This window comes from Gossypium hirsutum, chromosome D11, assembly GCF_007990345.1.
Source record: "Gossypium hirsutum isolate 1008001.06 chromosome D11, Gossypium_hirsutum_v2.1, whole genome shotgun sequence".
Lineage (NCBI taxonomy): Eukaryota > Viridiplantae > Streptophyta > Magnoliopsida > Malvales > Malvaceae > Gossypium > Gossypium hirsutum.
The window spans coordinates 68,085,707-68,103,793 of NC_053447.1; the positions used below are offsets into that span (position 1 = coordinate 68,085,707).

Below are 18,087 nucleotides of genomic sequence, written 5' to 3' on the forward strand. Positions count from 1 at the left end.
AATGAAAGAGTAAAAATAAAGTGCCCTTAAAACTAATATATGTTGTAGTGGGCAAAAATCAAGTCGGTTGCTGCATAGATATGTCGCTGAACCAATCGTCGCAACTCTTTGCCAAATGTGCATCAATCCATACAGTGCCACTACTCTATAGATAGCTCATCAGCGTCTCTTATCATTTGCATATTCGAGGAAGTTAATTTTTCTGGTTACATTAGCAAGAGGTAAGGCTTATCAGTGAAGATGGAAGATTACGGGTGCGGTATCAGTTCGATAGCCATGATGCTGTTGGTGGTTGCTCTGCCGTTTTTGGGTCCACTTGGAATGCCACCGTTGCGGCCTCCTCCCGCTTACATTTTCCTCATCTTCGCTTTCGTCTTCCTCTTCCTTTTCATCTACCTCTCTCATGCCTCCAAATGATGATCCATGGCGATTTCATTTGCTTTCCAGTATTATTATTCTCTTTTATTCAGTCGTTATCTTAAACAATACTATTAACCGTACAAATATATATATTTGAAGGATGATATTTCATACTCATATTATGAGTAAAGATATCGAAAATAATTATTTTATGTAAACAACGTAAATGTGTAAAAGAAAAGGAATTAATAGGACAAAGGTGGTTAAATAGATTACTATAGTTAATGCTTCTTCCACGACTGGCCAATTATAAAATTGAAAACTTTTTACATCTGTTCTGGTTGCAGCTCTTCTTCCTCCGCTTCCTCGTAGACAATACGTTTTCGTTTTATGTGAGAAGTGTTACCTACTGATCCATCGTCGTGAGCAGAGTGTTGGTGGATGTGTTCAAAATTTGGAGAAGTTTGAGCGCTATGGCACTGCAACTCTTTTATTTCTTCCAAATCTTTCTCATACACTATTCTAACACCACACTTCTTCACATTAGCACGGTGTCCAAATCGATCTACGAAAGACACCTCAAGCTCATCGCATATTTTATCTAAGCAATCTGTTGCCCATAACTTATTGGTTTCACAGTCACAAAATTTATCCTCCAAGGAAAATGGATATAATTTATCACGCGACCAATAACGAAGAAAAATGTGATCTTTTAGTATGGGCTGGTTAAATCGTTTACCCAACAACCAGCTTCTCCAATCAATCCGTCGAGGATTTCTACCTCTAAAAATAGATCCATTACCGCTGGCTTGTTCAGAATTTCTACAATAGATATATGCTCCACAACCGATATATTCCTCATCCCTTGAAGCATCATTATTGACAAAAATGCAGCAGCTAGCAACTCCAATCCATTGACTATATTGCTGAAGGTTGATAGGCAGCGATATTTTAATTGAAGAGTCACTTGTTTGTTGGCTAAACCATTCTGGGATTTCACTTCCGGGCATGATAATATCAAAGATTTTTCTTGAATTTGCAAATGCCTGCAAAACAAAACACAAGTCGTTTGGTAACTAAAACCATAAATTCTCAAGTATGAGATTTTGTAAGGGAGAAAAAAGAGATTAATCGACCTTAAGAAGTTTTTTCAGCAGTGTTAATGCATTGATATTCTCAGCCAATTTGACGCAGTTAAGGGCACTAATGAAAGCAGAATCCACTAAATTGCATACTTTTGATGGACTTGCAACTACTTCAAGTGAAGAACAACCATCTATCCACACATCTTCTATACTTGTTGGTAGCTCAGGCAACGATTTGAGCATCTTGCAATCTGACAATCTAATAGAATAAAGCTTGGAAAGTCGAATAATAGTTGCAGGTATGCTGCTGAAATTGTTACCCTTAAGATTAAGACGTCTCAAAGAGGATAGACCAGAAATATCACTAGGAATATCTCCTTCACAAAGACTGCGGTCCCTTAGATTCAACTCTCTTAATGAAGTCAAACCTGAAAACAAAGGCAACATTGGAGCCATGAAATGCGTCCTTCCTCTTTGGATTACATTGAAAAGAGAAGGTAGGTTTGGTAGTAACTTAGATGATGGTCCCTTTCTCCCATTGAAAGACAAAACTTTAAGATTTTTAAATTGACAAATGAAGGATGGTGGTTTTGTTATGGCTGATTCACTCAAGTCGAGCTCTTCCAAAAACTTTGCTTGCTGCAAATTCTCCGATAAATTTTCAACTCTATAACAACCGGAAAGATCTAGAGTTTTTAGACATTCCATTATCCCATCAATCTCCGGAAACCTAACAAGACTTGAGCAACCCGAAAGAATTAATGTTTCAAGGGATTCCATTCCAATTTTGGTCGGAAGACTCCTAAGACTTTTGCAATCTCTTAAATCCAAAAGTTTAAGGCACTTAAGCACTCCGATGGATGGATGAACATCCACTAATTTGGTACAACCTTCCAAAATCAAAACTTCAAGATTTGATGCTGTTGTGAAGTCTGGTGTCTTGATCAGGTTTTGGGACCCTTTGAGGTTCATCATTTTCAACGTATACAAGGGCTGTTGAAAACAATAACAAATTATAATAATGCTCTTTTTTTATCTTAATCAAAGTTTAATTATTTATATTAAAATAAGCTAAAACACAAGGATCAGATGAATTAACTCTTACTCTATTTCCCTTCCATAGTTGTTCAATGCAACTGTATGGTAAGAGAAGTGCAACAAGGTTGTCCGGTTGAAAGCTTGAAGGCAATGATCTTAAAGGGCATCCTTTCCAATCTAAAAGCCGTAGTTCATTAGAAAGATATTTGAGATCATCACAATTTGAGAGGCAAAACACTTTGAGCAATCTCAATTTTTTCATCTTTGAAAAGGCATCGACACTCAAGTTGAGCATCTTACTCGATTCCCTAATAACCACGAGCAAAAAAAGAAAAAGGAAGAGTTTCAGAAGATACAAAAATATTCAATACCTACAAGCTATGTTGCATCGATATTGTTTTTTAAAGCACCCATACCCAATAATTATATCTAATGAATATCCGAATATGGTTTTGAGATATGTTTGAGCATACCCATGATAGACAATACTCTATCTAACACTTGCATTCGACTTTTAATTACCTAAGCCTAAAAAAACTAGAATTAATATTAATAGTACATATTGATAAATTTATAAGTTTTTTTACCTTTTATTGTCGATAATCATGCCTTCAATCACTTCGGTAGCCTATAAGTAATCAATAATAGACAATAAGAAGACTGATAAAACTTTTGAAAATTTACATACACAATCTTTTGGTGGAAATATGGCAAATAAAATATTTTGAACAAAGTAAAACATTTTCTAATGAGAGTAATTCAATAAAATTAAATGCTTATATTACAAATTCTTATTAATATTTATGATCAACAAATGAAAATCATCTTAAAGCTACTCAATGTCACTTAAGGATCAATATATAAATCAATTAGACTAAGCTTTGGATTTACATCATATATTGATAAAAAAAATTGCATGTAATTTTTGTTGAATGATTTACCGTGTTTTTTGTTAGGACATGATGGACATCTCTTTCGTTCCACAATCTACAACGTTTTCTAGGCTCATCAACACATTTTTCTACGACAATTTTTCTTCCCATTTCTTGCAACAAGGCATGCATCCACAAATATTGGTTGTCACCATCGACTTTTATGAGAGATTTCTTAATGAGAACATCAATTCCAATATCTGAGAAAAACTCACAACCATCCAATACTTTCATTACCAAATCTTTCTTCTCCCTATTGAAAAAGCATGCTATATCTAAAAATATATTCTTCTCCCTTTCTTCCAATCCATCAAAGCTGATTCTTAGTGTGTCAAGAATTTCTTTGTTGGAATCTCGTTTAAGTCTTTCGATTGCACTTCTCCACTGAGCTAAATTTCTACCACACAAAAAAGAACCCAAGACTTCAAGAGCTAAGGGGAGACCACCAGTGTAATTTACAACATGTTCAGAAAGCTCACTGAAATCATCTTTTAGCATTGTGTCACTGTCAAAAGCTTTCAAATTGAAAAGCCTAAGTGCATCGTTGGGATTCAATGTTGTAGGTTTATACACATCATCGATTCGATAAGATCTGAGCAAATGTTCATCTCTGGTTGTTACGATGATCCTACTTCCTAAACTGAACCAATCTTGCCTTCCAACTAAGCATTTCAAGTGTTGTATATTATCAACATCATCAAGAACAACAAGAACCTTTTTGCTAAACAACCTATGGCTAATTATGGCATTCCATTCATAAACATTGAAAAAGTTGAAGCATTCATCTGGCAAGATTTGAGAAAGAAGTTGTTTCTGTAAAGAGACAAGTCCACATTTATTTGAAACTTCTCGAATATCAGCAAGAAAGCTTTTACCTTCAAAATAAGGCGACATTTGAGTGTAAACAACCCTTGCAAGAGTTGTTTTACCGATGCCACCCATTCCGCAAATTCCAATAATGCGGACATCGTCTTCCCCAATGTTTATTTTCGAATACAACTCCTCCAAATGTAAGCTAATTCCAACCAACTCGTCATGGACAATTGGATATGTCTGACATAATTTTGCTGATATCTTCTTAACAATGTCTCCGATAAACGCTGATTCGTGCCTACAATGAAATAAAAAATCGCTGCTATCTTTCAAATGCACTTTTACATTTTTAATTCAGCGAATCATGAAATATAATATAATTGGAAGCAAACCAAAAGCTAGAATAAGACAGCAAGATCTGTTATAGCATCAAAATACACAACTTGCTCATTACTTGAAATATGAGAATTCTCAATTAAACACAAAGTTGCAAAAAATAACATGCAATCCAAGAAAATATACAATTTTTTAGTCATTAAAATTAGGAAATGGAGAAGAAAAGGAAGAAATACTTATTATGTAAATGCCATCCTTTGATTTTAGCTACTTGAGTCAAAGCATTTCGCCACTTTTGGATCTTGTCTTTATCTTCCTTGTATCTTTCTTCGTGTTTGGCGAAGGCTTCTTCAACTTTTTCATTTTGTTTTCTTAAATCGGATGGATCCACATCGTAGAAAATTGGAAATACTTTATGTCCGTTAACAATTTTTTGTTGAACAATCTCAGCAAGTTCCTCCAAGCACCATCCTGAAAAGGCATATGATTCCGAGAAAATGATTACCGAGCACCACGACTGCTGGATCGCTTTGAAGAGTTCCGGTGCGATCTCTTCGCCAGCCTCCAGCTTTGGATCATCCCTAAAAGTGATGATACCACTCCTCTTTAGAGCATCGTAGAGATGATCCGCGAAGTTCTTGCGGGTATCTTCACCTCTAAAACTCAAGAAAACATCGTATTTCTTTCTGGAAATGGATGAGGAAGTCGAAAGTAACGATGACATGACCATGTATGAGAAGATAAATATATGTGAAAGGAGAAAAACAGATGAAATTTACAGGGAGCAACAGACGACTTTTCTTAAAAAATTCTGTATATGTTTCCCACCTTTTACTTGTCCAATAAATTCGTGGGCCATAGATGAGTTAGATTTTCTTATAGATTTTCAGAGTTTTTTGTTAAAATTTGCCACAAGTCCCTGTACTTTTTTATAAATTTAAATTTTAGTCCCTATACTATGGGTAAGTTTTTATAGATTAAAAAAGTTTTAATTTGATCATTGAACTTTTCAAAATTGTTTTTTTGTCACCCAACTATTAAGTGACACTTTTTTAGTTAGTATAATAACAAATTTAATCCTCAATTTTTATACTTTTTTGTCAATTTGACCCTAATTTTATATAAAATAATAAAAATTGAAATTCATTTTAAAAAAAAAATTAGAGAACTCTAAAATTTTAAATTAAAATAAAAGTAAATAAAAATTTCAAAAATAGATAAATGAGAAAGTGAGCGAAAACTGTTTATAAACCTTCCAAAATTTCTCTCAAATTATTGGTTCTATTTTTTTTTACCTCTTTTGTTTCATGGTTCTAGAAAATTTAAAATTTAATTTGTTTTTACTATTTAAATTTATAAAAAATAATTAAAATTTTGAATCGAGTCTGCAAAATAAAAATTTTATGGTATAATTTGTTTTTTTTTCTAGAAAATGGCATTAGAGTCTATTTCTTAAGCCTCTGTAATATTAATTCTAGATGTTCTTCAAGGACATAAAACTTAACTTGAAGATATTACTAATTTAGTTTTAAGAAACATTGAAGAAACACGTAATAATCTAACATTTTTTGGTTTTGTTCTATTTTTAATTTATTCTAAGATTCTATTGAATAATAATTTTCTATATTTCCCATACAGTTCTTCACAAATTAAGAGATATTCGTGGACAGATGTTCAGTAGCATGTATTGGGGTTATGAAGTCAAACGAATAAGTTGTGATTTGGGCCCATACCATCTCCATTTCAGTTTTCATTTTTAAGTTACTATTATTTTATTTTATCTTAATTTCTTTTCATCATTCTTTTCTTTTTGCTTTTGATTGTTGGAAACTTGGAGTACTTGGGCATTCCCAAGCCTCGCTTTGGGACTTCTTGATAGCACACCGGCCTTATAGCAAATTAAATGGGATATAAACATTGTGACATTAATCTCATATTTTGAAAGTTTTCAGAATCAGATTGGTGATTGAATTAATTAACTCATTGGTTTTTTATTACTTCATTCGATTTAATTAATTAAATTATTAAAAATTATAAATATTAAAATATTACATAATAGTAAAAATCAATTTAACTGTTGATTCAACATGTTTCGAGCTGTTTGTGAGTTGTAAATACACTTTCAGAAAATCTCCACCATATCACATCTTTCCCCAGCTTGAAAGAAGTACAACTTAGTTTTCTTCGGATATAAATAGTGGAATTTGAGGTGATGATAATCGAATTTCAGCATGATTTCTCAAGGATTGTTACAAAAAGTATGGAACTTCTGAATTCATTAAAAAGGAACAAGGTAAGAAATTGTAGACAGTTGTTCCCTGGTTAATGCTGTTGTTAAGGTGGAAATTGATCACAGCATTGTTAAACTCCTGCAACTTCTAAACAGAGGCAAGGGCCCTGTTTTTACCAACATCACTCTCGGTAAACACAAAATTGCTGGATAAATCCCACAATTCCACCACCCCTTCATCATGCAAACTCATACCTCTACATTGACATGATGAAAGACAACAATATGCAATAAAAGATCTAAGAGAAAAAACCAAAGTTATGTCATGAAAAAGAACAACCCCCCCCCCCAACCCAGTGGAACCTCCTGTTAAAATTAATCACTAATGGCAATTTTCTTCTTGCTATGTGTAGTGTAGAGAAGAATAAAAATGAAGTTAATAAATAAGCTGTTTCAGCCATTGGCATAGACATTGCCACCTAATGTGGGGGAAATGAAAGAGTAAATATAGTACAAGGAAGATTACAGAATCTCTTTAACTATCTATTTATTAATTCAGGCATAAATATATTGCAGGTCTAAAATATGAAGGTAAACCTTCGAACAAGAGATAAGTAAAAAACATATTCTTGGTGCATGGATATCCCGTGATTAATCCTCCATTTAAGTGTCTAAGAAAGTAAGAATTCAATCCAATTAATTCCTCAATCAGCCCAATTACATAAGCATGCAGCCTACCTCTACTCTAGTAGTACTATACAATACAGCATCCAACGTATCACAGAAGAAAATCATTAGCAGCAACATGTTGAATGTGCGATAGAGTGGGCACTATTATCAGGTTATCCTATAACTTTTATTTTAAGCTGAATCCTCTTGTTTTTTTTATTTTTTGCAAAGTCAGCGAAATACACTGAATCCCCTTGTTAGAACACTATTCTTACCGGCCGACGAATTAATAAGCTTGAAATTGGAAAAATCTTATAGATCCCCTCTTATATGCCTCTGACCCAAACATACAAGCACAGAATCATCACCAGATCAAAGTTTTTGACTAAGAACTAGCGTAAAGCTAGTGAGGTTACATATACACTCATAACGCCTAAAAACCCAAGAAATAATAAAAAAAACCACCTGTAAATAACTCCTAAATGAACTCATTATAACGAATTTCAAAACACTAAAATTTAATAGAAAACTAATATATGTTTTAGAGGGCAAAAATCACGTCGGTTGCTGCATAGATATGTCGCTGAACCAATCTTCGCAACTCTTTGCCAAAGGTGCATCAATCCATACAGTGCCACTACTCTATATATAGATCATCAACGTCTCTTATCATTTGCATATTCGAGGAAATAAAATTTTCTGGTTACATTAGCAAGAGGTAAGGCATATCAGTGAAGATGGAAGATTACCGGCGCGGTATCAGTTCGATAGCCATGATGCTGTTGGTGGTTGCTCTGCTGTTTTTGGCTCCGCTCGGAATGCCACCATTGCAGCCTCCTCCCGCTTACATTTTCCTCATCTTCGCTTTCGTCTTGCTCTTCCTTTTCATCTACCTCTCTCTTGCCTCCAAATGATGATCCATGGAGATTTCATTTGCTTTCCAGAATTATTATTCTCTTCTATTCAGTCGTATCTGATGATAATATGCTTTGCTCGGGATATTAACCGCCAATAATACACGGTTATTTGTTGTTTTCAGTCGTTTATTAATTAATTATATGAATTTGATGGAAGAATGTTTGGGTTTATGTAGGACGTAAATAAATCATGCAATGCATGCATACTTATGTTGCGACACGATGCCTTTCACTAATATGGTTCTTTCTTTCACTCCCATTGACTTACGTACGTTGCATGCGTTGTCCCTTCATGCCGTCTATTTACTACTGGATTAATAATGTCGTTAATTCATCAATCATGTCTTAAAAATCAATTTAAGTATGGAGGGACTAAAGCTCTTTTTTCTCTAGTCTTCTTATGTAAATTTAATTTACTCAGGTTGTGCTCATGAACTTAGATTCAAAATATGGATTTAAATTTAGTCTATGCTTCCTGCTGCAGTTGTGGTTAACTTTCAAGAAAGTACATATTCAGGAAAGCCAAACAATTCAAGATCACTTAAATTGTACGGATCATACGTTGTCATCAACAGTAGTAGATAACAAGTAGGTGGAAAATTGCATATATGGGTAATTAGAGAAGTAGCAGGTAGAGCTGGAAAAATAGATGGATCGTACATGAGAGAGCAAGCATTTGGGTTTTCGTCGCTAAAAATTTGAGGATAAGCAAACTCGGAGTAGTACTTGGATGGGTAATATTCACTTCGTTCCATATGTCACTCATCTTCTTGCCATCGTCTCCATCCATCTCCTTTGCCTTGATCTTCTTCTTTCTTCTCATCTGCATCTTTCTTCTTTTCTTCCCTTCGTCATTCACTATACATTAATTATGGTATTATACAAAGAAAAAAAAGCGCCAACTACGGATCCAGTGGAATTTGTAGTGGAGATTCCGTTAAAATCTTGAGACATAAAATTTTACTAAATTTCAAAAATAAATTTTGAAATATTTGATGGAATTTTGAAATTAATGAGTTATCAATTTTGAGCATTGTAAGGATGCTATAACCTTTAATTTATAAAAATTGAAAGGGGTTTATAAAATGTGATTTTATAGATGGCGGATTACACATGGCCAACAAAGATTTGTTTTATTATATGTGAATAGTTAAAATTGAAATTTAAAAATAAGAAATCTAATATTTAACTATGATCCCGTTTTGAAAATTAATAAATTATCAATTTTGGGCGTCGTAGGAGTACTATAACCTTTCCTACCCATAACTGATTCTCCAACCTAATTTTTCTCTAGATTTAAACACGGATCTTAAAATTGTTCTTAAAGGCATTTTAAAATTTCTTTATAAAATTTGATTTTATGGGTGACTGGTCACATCTAGTAAAAATAGATAGTGATGAGTTTTAATTTGAAACATTCATGCATTGTAATTTAATTACTATTAGATTCCTTGATTCATTTATTCTAAAAGCATTCACGCTTTACTCGACCAAAGTCATCCATTCATGGGATGCCTTCCTTTGCACTCAAGCAATGCTCGACTTGGAAGGCACTTGGAAGGCAATCGAAGTTGCTTGTGGTAGAAGGCCGATCGAAGCCAGAGCGCTGGTAGATGAAACCTTTCTCGCTGACTGGATAATGGATTGTTAGGATAAAGGAGATATTCTGGCCGCTGTCGATGGGAGGTTGGGAAAGAAGTTTGTGTCTTATGGTCGCGCCATTCCTCCAACTACAGAGTCGCTTGTGTCTTATTCATCATACAAATATTTTTTTTTAAGGATTTGTGATCCAAATTCAAAATATTTGGTGATAGAGCGTACTGCAGCTTCAAAGGCCAAAGTTGTTGTAAATTTACAACAATTGTATAAAGTGTTGCATAAGCCCTGGAAGCCCCCATGTTCTTGTTGGAGTTGGAATCCTCATTTGTAACAGGCACTGTATCAAATATTTCAACCATTAATCAAAAACTTGTTTTTCAGGGAATTGATTTTTTGCATCTGAATCGAAGGTTTGAAAAGTTAATCTTATCATTTTTTATTTATTAAATGTGTCGTATTTATATCAAGGATTGTCGTATTTATATCAAGGGTTTTATTTTAAACTTTTAATTTCAAAATGCATTTTGCCTTCTTTGATTTAGTACTCTCTATATCAATTTCATGTTTGTGAAATTCATCCATTCTAAATGCATTTTGCGTTCTTTGATCATCAACTATATCAATTTCATGTTGGTATTATGAACACCGATATATTTGTACGAAATGGCTAGTGAAGTAGTTTACACAATTATTGCTTCTTCCCTTATCGGCCGGCCGTTATAGAATTGAACATTTTTTGCATCCCTTTAGGCTGCGGCCCGTCTTCTTCTGTTTCCTCGTGGATATCACGTTTTCGTTTTACAAGGGAAGTGCTGCTTGCGGATCCATCATTTTCAATAGTGATGATGGATATGTTCAACGTTTGGAGAAGATTGAGTGGTATGGCACTGCACCTATTTTATTTCTTCCAAATCTTTTGTTGTACATTATTCTAACACCACAGTTCTTCACCTTAAGAGAAGAAGACCTTTTTGAGTCTTGGAAAGACATCTCAAGCTCATCGCATTCATGATCAGCAATCCATTGTCCATAAATTCTTGGTTTCACATTTATCCTTCAAGGATAATGGATATAATAATTAACGCGAGAAATAACGAAGAAAAAGGTGGTCCTTTGTTATGGGTCGTCGATCAAAATTAAGGAAACTGGAATCGACATTTATCCTTCAAGGATAATGGATATAATAATTAACGCGAGAAATAACGAAGAAAAAGGTGGTCCTTTCTTATGGGTCGTCGATCAAAATTAAGGAAACTGGAATCGACCTCTTGAGGATTTTTAACTTGAAAAACAGATCCATTACTACTATGTTGTCCAGAATTTCTAGAATGGATATAAGTTGGACCACCGATAACTTTTCTCTTGGAATCACCATCATCGCCGAAAATGCAGCAGAAAGCAACTCCAATCTATTGACTGTCATTCTGAATATTTAGAGGCAAAGGTATTTCAATTACAGAGCCGCCTCTCTGCTGGCTGAACCATTCTGGGATTACATTTCCAGGTATAACAACATCAAATCTTTTTCTTGAATTCGCAAATGCCTGCAAATTAAAACATCAGTCGTTCTTGAATTTGCTAAATAAAATATCTGTCACATTTAAGTCATTAAACAAGAATTTTGAAAGATGAAAAATAGAAGCAAAAACCGTATGTTGGATTGAGAGAAGAAGATGACTTATCTCATTACTTGAATAAGTAACATAACATATACATAAATAGTTCTATTGCATTGGAAGAAAATAAACATTGCTTGTGCAAGTAAGCAAGCTGTAAAATCAGCTTAATGATAACATAAAGCCTATTAAATCTGCTAAGTACATGGCTGAACCTCAGCAAAACAAAAAGTTACAATCAAATCAAACATAAGTCACATGTTAAAAAAGTTCAATGACCGAAATACAGCATGGAGATTTGCATGTTGCTGCATTGTTGCTTGGACACTTGCATGCTGCTGCATTGTTGCCAACTTTCAACACTCCTCCTTGGCTACAAAGTAGTAGACTCCAATTTCCTTCCTCAGATACTCAAACCTTGTGGCAGCTAATGGCTTGGTCAAAATGTCTGCGAGCTGAACCTCCGAGCAGCAATGAATCAAGTTGACTTCCTTTAACAATTCTGCCTCCCTTACAAAATGATACTTGATCTTGCCATGAAATACAAGATTCTTGGCAACGGCAACAGTTGACTGATTATCTACTTTGATATCTGTTGCTTCCACTTGATCAACATTCAAGTCACTTAAAAGCTTTCTAAGTCAAATTGCTTAATTAACAGCAGTAGCAGCTATAACATACTTTGCCTCTGCAGTGGATTGAGTTACTGTCTGGTATTTCTTAGAACTCTAACTAAAAACTGCTGAGCCTAGAGTGAAAAAGTAGCCTGATGTACTCTTCATGTCATCAACTGAACTAGCCCAGTCATTGTTTGAATAGCCAACTAGTTTCAGTTCTTCAGCTTTCACAAACTTCACTCCATAGCTTAAGGTTCCTTTGACATACCTTAGGACCCTTTTGGCAGCCTTGAAATGAGCAAAATTACAATAATGCATGAACCTCGATAAATGGCTAACTGCATATATGGTGTCTAGCCTTGTTGTGAAATAGAGCAGACAACCAACTAGACTTCTATTGCTCTTCTCATCAACTCGAGCATGGTCACTGTTGCTGGAGAGTTTTTCTCCTTGTGCCACAGGAGTGTTAGCAGGTTTGCTATTTGTCATGCAAATCTTGCTTAAATTTTTTGAAGCAAAAGACTGTTGGCTTATGAAGATGCCATGTTCATTCTATTTCACTTCCATACCAAGGAAGTAGGTCATCAATCCTAGATTAGTCATCTTGAAAACATCTTGCATTTGCTTCTTGAATTCTTCAATCAACTCACTTCTACAACCAGTAACCAACAAGTCATCCACATACAGAGACACAATCAACAAGGTTTCTTTCTCAACCTTCTTTACATAGAGTGTAGGCTCATTAGTTCTCTTCTCGAACCCCAGCCTTGACAGGTAAGCATCAATCCTGTCATACTAGGCCCTTGGAGCCTGTTTTAGGCCATACAAGGCCTTCTTGAGCTTGTAAACCTTGTGCTCTTCACCAAGAACCTTGAATCTATCAGGTTACTCAACAAAGATCTCCTCATTGAGAAATCTATTCAGAAAACTGATTTAACATCCAGCTGGTGCATTTTCCACTGCTTCTGAGCAGCTAAGGCAAACAACAACCTTATGGTGTCTAGCCTTGCAACTGGTGCAAATGTTTTAGAGAAATCGGTGCCATACTGTTGACTATCCCTTTCACAACTAGTCTTGCCTTGTGCTTGTTCAGTGACCCATCTGCATTGTTCTTGGTCCTGAACACCCATTTTACACCAATAACTTTTCTATTTACTTGCATGTTAACCAGCTCCCATGTGTCATTTTTGTGAATCATTTTCATTTTTGCCTCTATTGCTTCTTTTCAACAGCCTTCCTTTGCAGCCTTATCAAAGTTAGAAGGCTCAACAATGGTCATATCACACCTATCGTAGATGTCCATAATAGTCATTGTACCTCTAACAGGTACATCATCATAATCATCCTCAATTTTAGCTTCAGTCTTAGCATGCTACAAATCAAGATCATGCTGGTCTTGCTCAAACAAGCTTGCATTTGCTCCATCCCATTTCCAACAGTTGCCCTCATTGAATTTCACATCTCTGCTTATAATAATCTTCTTGGTGGATGGATCAAAGACCCTGTACCTTTTTTTATGCTACTATAGCCAACAAAGACTCCAGGTATGGACCTTTTTTCTAGCTTGGTTCTCTTCTCAACTGGCACCAATGTGTAGCATATGCAGCCAAACACTTTCAAGTGTGAGACAATTGGCTTATGTCCAAACCAAACTTCAAATGAAGTTTTACCTTTGACTGCATTAGTTGGCAGCCTATTTAGCAAATACACAAATGTATTTACTGCCTCGGCCTAAAAATTGTTAGGCATTTTGCCTTCAAACAATAGACCCTGGCCATATCGAGAACAGTCATGTTCTTTCTCTCACAAACACCATTATGTTGTGGTGTGTAAATAATGATTAATTGGTGCTGAATTCCAGCTTTATCACAAATCTTCTGGAACCTTTGAGATACATATTCAGTCTCATTATTAGACCTCAATATCTTTAACTTGCAACTGGCTTGATTCTCAGCCAATGCCTTGAACTTGCAAAAGAAATCAACCACATTTGACTTTTGTTTTAGAAAGCTTACCCAACAAAATTTGATGCAATCATCAATGAACAATGCAAAATACCTGCTGTTATTCAAAGAGGAGGTCTTCATAGGTCTACAAATGTCTGTATGGACCAATTAGAGCCTTTCTTAAGCTCCCCAAGCTCTATTAAAAGGAAAAGGTAGTCTGGTCTGCTTGCCAAACTGGCAGACTTCACACACATCATTTCTAGGCTCGATCTTGGACATGTCTTCAACTAGGCTCATCTTGTGCAGTAAACTTAGTGAATTATAGTTCGCATGCCTCGGCCTCTTGTGCCACAAACATGATTCATCAGTTAGAGCTATATGTGCCTTTGCTTTTAACTGATTCACAATGCATAGCTACTGTCACTAGCACTTGATCAAAAGCATCCTTAATCAGACAAGTCTTTTCTTCAAAAATAAGGGAATAACCCTTCTCTAACAACTGACCAACATTAAGTAGATTCTAGTTAATATCAGGTACAAAAAGAACTTCTAAAATAGTTTTGTTACCTGACTGAGTGCAGATCACAGCCTTGCCTTTACCTTTGGCCTCGATAAACTCACCATTTTTAATTTTGACTTTGGACACAAAACTGGTGTCTAGCTCCCTGAAATGCCTTTATCTGAAGCTATGTGATGAGTGTAGCCACTGTCAATTAACCAATTCTTCCTAACTTTGCTTGAACTTGCAAAACAAGAGGCAGTGAAAACATACTCCTCTTGAGCTTGAATATCCTCAGTAGCTTGAGCTTGATTCTGTTGCTGTGGTTGTGTTTTTGCTTTGTTCCTGCAAACTTTTTTCAATGTGGCCAAGTTGCTTGCAACTTCTACATTGAATGTTAGGCCTGTGCCAACAGTACTTTTCTTAGTGAGTTGACTTTTCGCAGTGAGTGCATGGTGGAAACTTCCTTTTAGTAGCATCCTTCTTTCTTTTTTCTTTCTTTTCTGACCAAGGCCTCTTGCCCTTGTTGCTTGAGCTCGAGCTTGAGCTTTCTCTGCTTCTATCTTGAAAGGCTCCTTCAGAATTCTCCTCCATTCTATTTGCTCTTCTTTGCTCTTGTGCATAGAGAACATTTATCAGCTTTGTCAAGGGTATAGCTGATAGGTCCCTAGAGTCCTCCAAAGAAGAGATTTTTGACTCATACTTCTCTGGAAGAGTTGTAATGACTTTTTCAACTATCCTTTTGTCACTGAACTAATCCTCAAGAAGCCTTATGTTTTTTACTGTAGCCATAATCCTGTCAGAATACTAGTTGATGGTTTCTGACTCTTTCATCTTCAGATTCTCGAAGTCCCTTCTCAGGTTTATCAACTGCTACTGCCTGGTCTTATCTGACCCTTGAAACTCTTCCTTGAGTCTGTCCCAAGCCTACTTTGGAGTGTCAAAAGCCATTATCCTTATGAAGATCACATCTAAAACTCCATTTTGAAGGCATGACATAGCCTTATACTTTTTGGCACAGTCCTCATTGTGCTGCCTAATTTGAGCTATGGTTGGATTAGCACTCAAAGCTGGTGGCTCTATGTCAGCTAGAACAACGCTCCACAAATCATGAGCCTGCAGATATATCTTCATTTTCACAGCCTAAATGTTGCAGTTTTCACCAGCAAAGATAGGTGGTGGTGGTGGTGAGAAACTCATTCTTCTACAGCAACTAAAATAAGCCAACAAAAACAACTTTTGTTTCTTTTCTTTCAAGCATGAGTCACTCAAGGGATAGCTTATAGCAAAATGCCCTCAAAGATGATAGGCTCTTGATACCATTTGTTGAGTTTAAATCATTAAACAAGAATCAAAACAAAGAATTCGTGTTTGAGAGATGAAAAAGAAAAGTAAAAATCATATGTTGGATTGAGAGAAGAAGATGACTTATCTCATTACTTGAATAAGTAACATAACATATAAATAAATAGTTCTATTATATTAGAAGAAAATAAACATTGCTTGTGCAAGTAACCAAGCTGTAAAATTAGCTTAATGATAATCTAAAACCTACTAAATCTGCTAAGTACATGGCTGAACCTCAACAAAACAAAAAGTTACAATTAAATCAAACATAAGTCACATGTTACAAAAGTTCAATGACCGAAATACACCATGGACATTTGCATGCTGCTGTATCGTTGCCAACTTTCAACAATATCGGCAGTTCTGTAACTAAAACCATGAAAAAAGAGAGAGAGATCAATCTACTTTAATATTGTTTTCAACAATGTTATTGCACTAATGTTCTTGGTCAATCTGTAGCTATTACCGGCCATAAAGTAAGCCCAATTATGTTTCCAATCTGTTGTCATCCTTGTTAGAAGCACAGGCAACAATTCAAGCTCACTGCGATTTGACACTCCAAGATATTGAAGATTGGAAAGACGAGTAAAAGACGCAAGTATGCTGGTGAAATTGCTACCACTAAGAACAAGATATCTCAATGAGGATGGACCAGAAATATCGCTAGGAATATCTCCTTCACCCATATTGCAGAGGCTGCAATTTGACAACCTATCTTTAAGCTTGAAGAGTTGAGTAAGAGATGCCAATATGCTGTTGAAATTATTACCGCTAAGATCAAGATCTTCCAAAAGAGGATAGAAAAGAAATAGTACTAGGAATATCTGCTTCACCAAGATTGTAGTCCTTTAGTTTCAAGTTCGTTAATGAACTCAAACTAGATAATGAAGGTTGCATTGGAGCTATGGAATTCATCCTTCTTCTTCGGCTTACCTTGAAAGAAGAAAGGTGATTTCTTTTTAACATAGACAGACCCTTGCATCCATCGAAAGAAAAAACTTTAAGATTTTTCAATTGAGAAATGAAGGGTGGTGGTTCTTTTATGGCTGTTTCACTCAAGTCAAGCTCTTTCGAAGATTCTGCCTGCTGCAAATTCTCTGGCAAATGTTCAACTTTATAACAACCAAAAAGATTAAGAGTTTTTAGATGTTCCATTTTCCCATCAATCTCTGGAACCTTGGCAAGATTTGAGCAACTGGAAAGAATTAAAGTTTCAAGGGATTCCACTGCAATTTTGGTTGGAAGACTCTTAAATCCAAAAGTTTAAGTCTCTTAAGTAGTCCAAGCGACGGATGAGCATCTACTAATCTGATACAACCTTCCATAATCAGAACTTCGAGATATGGGGCTATTATTAATGGTAGTAACATTTTAATTATTTTAATATACTTTTATTTTTAGAAATTTTGTACCATTCTTTTGTTTCATGTCATGTTCGAAAAAGAGTTTGAATAATAGATTTGGAGTAGGAAAAAATGGCTCATTTAATATTATAATAATATTTGTTACATGTCAAATCGGTTTCATGTCGTCTTAATATCTGGAATTTGTTTTCTAATTATTATTATTATTATTATTATTATTATTATTATTATTATTTTAAAACATTGTTATACGTTCTTATCATCTTCGTTCTTTTTTATATAATGCCTAGAACTATCCGTAGTCCCTCTCTCACCCTTAAATAGGAGGATAACGCGCTTCAGCATACTCAAACTCACGTCCTCCTGCACTAGTAACAATATTGATGCCAATCGAGTTAGGACTCAAACCCACGTGTTCTTAAACGACTAGGTTTGACGACCCTAGGAAGTTATCATAGGCTAGACGAGGTCAGGAGATAAGCGAGTATAAACCAATCGATTACTTAATTAGAGGTCGGGAGGTAATAATTGACTAATTAGTAGCTAATCTATCCTAAAACCCTAATCTGAAGTTTATTACAAATCTTGAAGCGAGTTAATCTTCCTGATTGGTTTATTAATTTTAGTGGATTGTTATTTTTCTTATTTAAATTCTCCCATTAATCTATTTTATGGTTTATCTTAATATAGAGATTAATTACTACTACTTAGACTTATTA

The 18,087-nt window shown here is 35.1% G+C and overlaps 1 protein-coding gene across 1 annotated transcript; it reads right to left on the bottom strand.

The window, feature by feature from the left end:
* Positions 1 to 686: 686 nt before the first annotated feature.
* Positions 687 to 5,294, bottom strand: LOC107935691 (TMV resistance protein N). Its single transcript, XM_041104432.1, has 6 exons — positions 4,816 to 5,294; positions 3,425 to 4,526; positions 3,071 to 3,111; positions 2,551 to 2,791; positions 1,497 to 2,438; positions 687 to 1,406 (listed from the first exon to the last, which is right to left on the bottom strand). The coding sequence occupies exons 1-6, from the start codon at positions 5,292 to 5,294 to the stop codon at positions 687 to 689; spliced, it is 3,525 nt and encodes a 1,174-aa protein (XP_040960366.1).
* Between the last annotated feature and the right edge of the window lie 12,793 nt (positions 5,295 to 18,087).

Excerpts from the sequence above, each read along its gene's own strand:
- LOC107935691 (XM_041104432.1), bottom strand. The coding sequence starts at position 5,294 with ATGGTCATGTCATCGTTACTTTCGACTTCCTCATCCATTTCCAGAAAG. Across the intron at positions 4,527-4,815 it reads GTAGCTAAAATCAAAGGATG|GCACGAATCAGCGTTTATCG; the intron begins GCATTTACATAA and ends ATTTCATTGTAG. Across the intron at positions 1,407-1,496 it reads TGCTGAAAAAACTTCTTAAG|GCATTTGCAAATTCAAGAAA; the intron begins GTCGATTAATCT and ends TTTGTTTTGCAG.